This window comes from Chiloscyllium plagiosum, chromosome 12 (assembly GCF_004010195.1).
Source record: "Chiloscyllium plagiosum isolate BGI_BamShark_2017 chromosome 12, ASM401019v2, whole genome shotgun sequence".
Taxonomy (NCBI): Eukaryota; Metazoa; Chordata; class Chondrichthyes; order Orectolobiformes; family Hemiscylliidae; genus Chiloscyllium; species Chiloscyllium plagiosum.
The window spans coordinates 58,083,526-58,091,447 of NC_057721.1; the positions used below are offsets into that span (position 1 = coordinate 58,083,526).

General features: G+C 38.8%; 1 protein-coding gene across 2 annotated transcripts in view; it reads left to right on the top strand.

Annotated features, from left to right (window-relative positions):
• The window catches only part of LOC122555309 (E3 ubiquitin ligase TRAF3IP2-like), a 65,653-nt gene extending 60,250 nt beyond the window's left edge, over positions 1-5,403 (top strand). For both annotated transcript variants that reach the window (XM_043701176.1, XM_043701177.1), the window contains exon 9: positions 4,947-5,403. In XM_043701176.1, the coding sequence (XP_043557111.1) occupies positions 4,947-5,093 (147 nt within the window). In that variant the 3' untranslated portion in view covers positions 5,094-5,403. The remainder of the gene's footprint in view (positions 1-4,946) is intronic.
• The last annotated feature ends 2,519 nt before the right edge of the window (positions 5,404-7,922 follow it).

The window sequence follows — 7,922 nt, forward strand, 5'->3', positions numbered from 1 at the left end:
GAGAACACCTCTGGGACACCTGGACCAACCAACCCAACCACCCCGTAGTCCAACACTTTAACTCCCCCTCCCACTCCACCAAGGACATGTAGGTCCTTGGACTCCTCCATCGCCAGACCATGGCAACACGACGGTTGGAGGAAGAGCGCCTCATCTTCTGCCTGGGAACCCTCCAACCACAAGGGATGAACTCAGATTTCTCCAGTTTCCTCATTTCCCCTCCCCCCACCTTGTCTCAGTCAAATCCCTCGAACTCAGCACCGCCTTCCTAACCTGCAATCTTCTTCCTGACCTCTCTGCCCCATCCCACTCCGGCCTATCACCGTCACCTTGACCTCCCTCCACTTATCGCATTCCCAACGTCCCTCCCCCAAGTCCCTCCTCCCTACCTTTTATCTTAGCCTGCTGGACACACTTTCCTCATTCCTGAAGAAGGGCTTATGCCCGAAACGTCGATTTTCCTGTCCCTTGGATGCTGCCTGACCTGCTGCGCTTTTCCAGCAACACATTTTCAGCTTTGTCAGGCATTACCCAGTTACCGCAACATTTTGCCATTGACCTAAGTTTTGCTAAAGCTCCACGATCAAATGCCTTTGTCAAGGATAGCAATTCTCCTCCCTGCTTCAGCATTCGTCTCACAATTGTGATTTAATCAAAGTTTTGATGTAATCAGGAACTAAGCAGCAATAGCAAACGGGTTATTGACAATAGATGCTGCTAATTAGCAGCATTGATTACATTTTCCATCTTTGTTTTGCTGATTGGATAAGGTTGATAAGGTGATAATTGTTGAAAGTTGTTATACAGCCATTAATATTGACACTTCCACACTGAAAGTGAAATAGAGACTATATAACTGCAAAATAATGTCAAAAATAAAGATTTTTCCAAAACTTAGTTCTCACTGCAGCGGGTTTGAGTAAGCATTTAAACAATTACAGGCATTTAAATAATTATTAACTCCTTATCACTTTATACAAATTTGGCAATTTAGATGTTTAACCATTTTATCCAATATAAGCTTCTGTTTGCTGTGATTGAGCATATAAAAGTCAAGAGGCTGCATGTTTGAAGGAACAGCTTTAATTAGGGGTCAAAGATTATAAATGGAGAAGGAAAGTGAAATCCGAGTAGAGAACAAGGTGCCTGAAATTATTGCAATGAGTGCAGAGGGAGGAATAGCGAATTAGATTTTGAAGGAGATCTGAGTAAGAGAAATGTTCAGAAGAGAAACAGATGCGAGAGGAGTAGTGGGAAGAATTGAGGCCTTGGGAGTCAGCATCCTAATGTCACAAAGTGATTGGCCAGAGCATGTAGGAGCAAGGAGCTTGGTGAAAAAGCATTATTGGCATAGTGGACCAGTAATCCAGAACCTCTAGGTAATGCTCTGAGGAGAGGGATTCAAATCCACAATGGCACATGGAGAAATTTGCAAAGAACAAAAACTTTACTGCCCAGGAACAGGCCCTTCAGCCCTCCAAGCCTGAGCCGATCCAAATCTACTGTCTAAACCTGTTGCCCAATTCCTGAGCATCTGTATCCCTCTGCTCCCCACCTATTCATGCATCTGTCCAGACGCATCTTAAATGAATCTATCGTGCCTGCCTCTACCACCTCTGCTAGCAATGCGTTCCAGGCGCCCACCACCCTCTGTGTGAAGTAGTTGCCGCGTGTATCCCCCTTAAACCTTCCACCTCTCACCTTGAAAGTGTGATCTCTCATTATTGAATCCTTCACGCTGGGAAAAAGCTTGTCTCTCTCCACCCTGTCTATACCCTTAAGATTTTGTAAACTTCAATTAGATCCCCCCTCAATCTCCTTTTCTCTAATGCAAACAAACCTAACCTACTCAACCTCTCTTCGTAGCTAGCACCTTCCATACCAGGCAACATCCTCATACTCTGCACCCTCTCCAAAGCAGCCACATCCTTTTGGTAATGTGGCGACCAGAACTGGACACCGTATTCTAAATGCAGCCAAACCAATGTTGTGTACAATTTTAACATGAATTGCCAGCTCTTATACTCAATAAAAATCTGGCAAAGTTAGCTTAATGCTGACTATGTAACCATTACTGATTATCATAAAACCTATCGGGCTCATTCATCTCCATTAGGAAGGAAATCTGCCATCTTTACCTGATCTGGGTAACATATAACTTCAGACTCTCAGCAATGTGGTTGATTCTTAACTGCCCTGTGGATGATAAATGCTGACCTCACCAGTGATGCCCACATCCCAGGAATGATTTTTAAAAAATAATGGAATGGTCAACAATAAGCAATATGCTAGTCAAAGCCAGGGTGTCACTTCAGTCATTCAGAACTCCTCCAGCAGAATAATCTCTCTTAGAGCCTCAAATGTCCTATCTTTTTTTTAGGGCATGTACCCATCGATCTAAATGATTATGTTAAATTCTTTTGAACTCAACACAAGTCTGACCTGGTTTCTTCTTTGTGTTTCTGAACCGCTGTCAATATGCTTCTGGTACCAATTCGTAAGCAGTTAAAATAGCCTGTTTAACCTCTTCATAATCTCTTGACCCCTCATCTGACAGTGTGGCACTAGCTCTGTCTACCAGTTTAGTTGGGCCTAGCATTACCCAAAAATCCTCAATCCACTCCATCTGCCTAGCCAATTTTTCAAACGAAATAAAGAAGGCTTCAACATATTTCTCATAATATATTATCACAGCCTTCTCTTCTAATCTCCATCCTGTTAACTTGACTTTGCTGACTAGGTTGCAACTTCACAAGTTCAAATTTTCTCTCCCTTTTCTTCTCTCTCTTTGCTCAGCAAAGAACCTTCTCTCTGTCTCTTTTCCTCTCTCTCTCTGTTATCTTCTAACTCCATTTTCCTCAATTGCAATTTAAGTTTTTCTACTTCTACTGCACTTGGCTCTTTCTCTGATACACCTCAATGTTTGACTCGTTCTCTTACAATTTCAGCTTTACTTTTGTCCTTGGTTAAACCCAAATCTAATTTCTTTGCTAATTCTAAAAGTATGGCCTTTTTCTTTTTTTCTAAACTTCCTTGGCAAATTTGAGAATCATCTTCAAATCCTCTTCAGTAATTTTAAGAGTTGTTTCTCTCACTTTTAATTTAATCCGCCACAAGTCACCAAAAGTAAAGATCTAGGACACTAACCTGCAGGTGTTTAAATCTGCTGGGAATTTTAGTTCTCCCAATTCTACTCCAATCTGTCTAAACCAGTTCAAATCCCGGATGTGTCCCCAATCTGTTACAACACGGAGTAAACTCACAGCTTAATTTAAAACTAGCGACACAGAAAAGATTTATCCCATGCAGTAATCTGTAAAAATTCAAATTGGCCAAGGACTAGTTAAAGTAAAAATTATCAACTTTATTTCTTAAAGTATAACAGAATAATTAACTAACAATGATTTACAACTTCTTCCTCTAACCTTTTTTTTTAACCTTCCCTTCTATAAGTCTAGTCTAATAAAACATTCAATTGCGATTTACAAAACAAAACTTCTCACCTCAAAACTAAGTAGCTTTCGTTTTCTGACTTTTGGCCGCCTTTTTTCCTCCATGGGGATTCTGCTTCCCAGGTTACTGATCAATAAAGGTACTTTTAAGAGAGCTATTTTTCAGGCAGTTTTTTTACATGCTGGTGGCTTAGTAGTTCTCTCAACTGTTCAATTTTCCCCTGTCTTATACCCCAAAAGCATCAGATTGTGTCATTGGCTTTTAAGATTGTCAAAATACTGAATTCAAACTGGATTGGAGTTTGGTATTTTTCAGGGTATAATTTAAACTGATTGGCCTAATTCAAATCTGTTTTGTCGTTTCCAGGCAACCAGCTAATTTAGCTTTCAACCAAGTGTTACATTGTTACCGTATTGAGAACACTTGGGTAGCTCTACCAGCTTTTAACTTTCTTACATGTACAGTACACCCACATCTTCATAACACCTGAGTAGGGCCATCCTTGAGTAAATTGTCTTTCTGGAGGGAAATGTGGGAAATCCAATGATTGTTGAGTTGTGGGACGATTCAGAAGCAGCCGTGGGTGCACTGATTAAAATGTAGAAGTCTAATGAGAATAACCCCAAACTGGTACTTTACTGGATGGGTAGTTGTATTGTTTCTCAAAAGGAAACAGTCTCAAATGGGTAGATTGACCTTTTTGGAGAATGCTGACAAAACAGAGAAACAGGTAGATTGTAGGTTTATTGAAGACCAGTCTACTCCTGGGAAGGTAGAAGTCTTTTTTCATGACTGAGTTGTGTGATAAGAATCCAAGAAATAAAGAGTGAATAGAAAGGATGACTGGTTAAAAGCAAAGTAGACAGGAGATCTCAAGAAGAGAAAAAAAATGAAAGAGAACTAAATGGAATATGCCTAAGTGGAAGCCAAAATACACAAGAATGGACATGGAATTGGAGTTACATTGATATTGTAAATATTGGAGTAGACAGATCCTGGCTCTAAATGGAGAAGAGGAATTTAGGGAGAGAGATGAAAATGTATGTTGGATGAAATTGAATTGAGTAGAGGCCGGCTATAAATAAGGTTGCAGCTGGAGAACCAAAGAGTGTTGATTGTAGGCTAAGAGGTTAATCCTGTAGTCTGATACTGTATTTATTAATGTACTAATACTCAAATTAATAAATAGATGAACTTGCTTTCAATATCTGTTCAATTTCAGTAAAATGTAGGCATACCGTCCTGCATAAAACCCTGATAAATCTTGTTGAACTAATTGGGACCAGTCCAGAGTACATTGCTTCTCTAAATTATATTAAAAACTGCATTGAAGTATTGAGATTTAATTATGAGAGCTGAATAAATTATAATCAGTGATTCATTCTAGTTGTAATAAACAGTATGGTCACTTTATTAACAGCATGACAGCTGGCACTTTGAACAGATTGCAGATGCTGACTTTTTAAATTAAAAATGGGTTATTATTTGTTCAGAATCATGTTCCTTCATGGCTACAAAATACACACGTCTACCGTTGGCCAGTGCAAACCCAGGATATTCTACGACGACTGATGCGCCTGGAAAAATACAATCCTCCTCCAGTTGGTGAACTTCCGACTATCATTCAGAAATCCATATAATCTCAGCTTGATCTTGCTGTAGTAATATCATAAAACAAACTCTTGCTAATTACATGGCATTTTTTTTGTGGCTAAGAATAACCAATTTTCAGACCTTCATGGAAATTCATTTCTTCAAAATATTTCAAACGTGTTGAATTCAGCCACAAAGCAATAACTTTGTATCATTGAAAAATGATAAAATTGTGGCCACAACACATGATGTTTATTCCAAGATTTGCTTCAGCTTGATGTATATCAAGTGCATTTGTTGTAAACGTGACTTACTTGCTAAATGAGATGTAACATTAAACAGGTAGCATTTCTGAAACATTTAAGCTGACATCTTATTTCAGAGCTCAGTTTTCATGGCATTTCTCTCTAGTCATGTTTACTGATGTCACCAGTGATCTGACACTAATAATGAGGATTAAATAGCTGAAGTGATCATGATGAGAGACAGCAAAATATTCACATTAAAATATATGTCCTCATATATACATCAAAGTTACGCAAGTGCAAAGAAAATTGGGTAAATATTTGACGTGAACCTTTACTATGAAGAGCTTAGAATATAAAAGTAAGGAAGTATCAGTGCAATTCTCTAAAAGACCTTTTGTGAGGCCATATCTGGCATAATGTGCATAGTTCTGGTCTGTTTGCCAAATGAAAGATGAACTTGCCTCAGGGAGGAGTGTCATAAGGATCACCTGAGATGTATTCCAGGTCGTCCTGTGAAGATAGATTGAGTGCTGGAAAGTTCGTTTTTGTGGCTGGGGAAGCTAGAATCTGCAAATAAACCATAGACCCTTAGTCTCAGGTTAAGACTTAGATAAAAAGATTCTTTACTCAGTTGTGAATGTTAGGAATTATTTTACACTTGAGGATACTGAATGCTCAGTAATTGAGTATGTTTATGATTAATGTTAATAGATTTTTTTTGGATCTTGAGGGAATTAATACGGGGATAGTTAGGATAGACAATCTGAGGTATGAGATCATCCATGATGCTCAGTGACCTATCTCTATTCTTTATGTTCTCAAGTAGGTTCAAACAGCTTGTTGAACAGCCAAGTTTGCCCAAATAAATGAAAATTTAATACAGGACAAACAGTGCCTGTATTAATATCTATGGAATGCAAAGTGGATAACAGTTGTTGACAGGTATTAACAGCTGGCTGCATATCAAACCATAAATGTGATGGGAATTATCATTTCTTATGGTCACGATGTGAACTGCTGTGATTTTTTTTTCAGCTTTTGTCAAACCTAATAGAACAGGATATTACACTGAAAGCCATAAATCTACTTAAAAACACATCTGCAGATAAAACCACAAAAGAGTATCTATGCAAAAAACTATGAAAACCACCAAAGAATTTGAGATGTAAATTTAACAGTTCTCACGGTAAACGTTTATATTAGAAACCTCTCTCATCTACATTTAGAAACCATCTAAAATAAATAATTTTCAAAGCAAAGTAACCTTCCTCTATTTTTCCAGCCTACTTACACATTAATTTTGTATTTTCTGTTCACATTCTAACCATCTTTTATTTCCTTCATGGCAAACGCACACGTAGTATTAAAAATAACAAGTGAGATATTAGCCCTATCTACGTACATAAAAATATGCCATAATTTGCAGTAGCAGTGCGTGTAACAGTGCCAGCCATTACTTAAACTTACCCCTGAAGCCTTCAGCTCAAAAACATCGCAGCAAGAGGGCATGGTATCTAGGAACTGAATGAACAGGGAAAACAACAGGGTATCTTTACAGATTGGGAAATAAGAACTGAGAGAGACGGTATAAAATTTGAATTTAGTGCCATATATGCTTATAATAAATATGCATGATTAGGGAAGTTCATTTGCAATCATTAACACTGAAAACAGAATGATGCACAGTGCATGTAATAACTTTACTTGCAAATTGTTACAAGCAAGGTTGCACCAATTACTGGCAAGTCTCACTCTTGCACCGGTCACAACAATGTTAAAATTTAATCTAGATGATATGGCTAATCATATAGGCCTTATACTGTATTAGGTTTAGATTAGATTAGATTCCTACAGTGTGGAAATGGGTCCTTTGGCCCAACAAGTCCACACTGACCCTCTGAAGAGTAACCCACCCAGACTCAACTCCCTCTGACTAATGCACCTAACACTATGGACAGTTTAGCAGAGCCAATTCACCTAATCTGCACATCTTTGGATTGTGGGAGGAAACCCACGCAGACATGGGGAGAACAAGCAAACTCCACACAGATAGTTGCCTGAAGCTGGAATTGAACCTGGGTCCCTGGCATTGTGAGGCAGCAGTGCTAACCACCGTGCCACCCATAGTATTATGAATGTCAGCCATTTTTTTTTTGTTAACAAAAGGACAGCTAGTTTATTACATATAAAACTTAGCAAAGATACAACAATATAGGGAAGTATAATCTGCATTCTAACATCTCAAAATTAACATGAGGTGATTATTGGTCATAGGCAATCTTTTCTTGAACACCCTCCAGAGCACATTAATAACTGGAATTGAGATCAATCCCATAGATTTCTCTGAATTCCTTTCCAGATGCTGCTGGCACTGGGTCAGCAGATCTTATTAAAGCTTCACAAGGGATTATGTTGCTTCACTTTTGATGACCTGCCCTTGAAATTTCACCTCCAAAATGTGACTCCGTCTTGGGCTATCCTACTGACTGCTTACAGGCTGCTGGTTCACCTTCCCTTTTCTGTGTCTATACACCCTGAATCCTGGAAACTGTGCTCCAGCACTTATTCATGTATAACTCCAGCTTCACACAAAATTAGTGTTGCCCAGGTTTTTTTTTCCTGAATTCT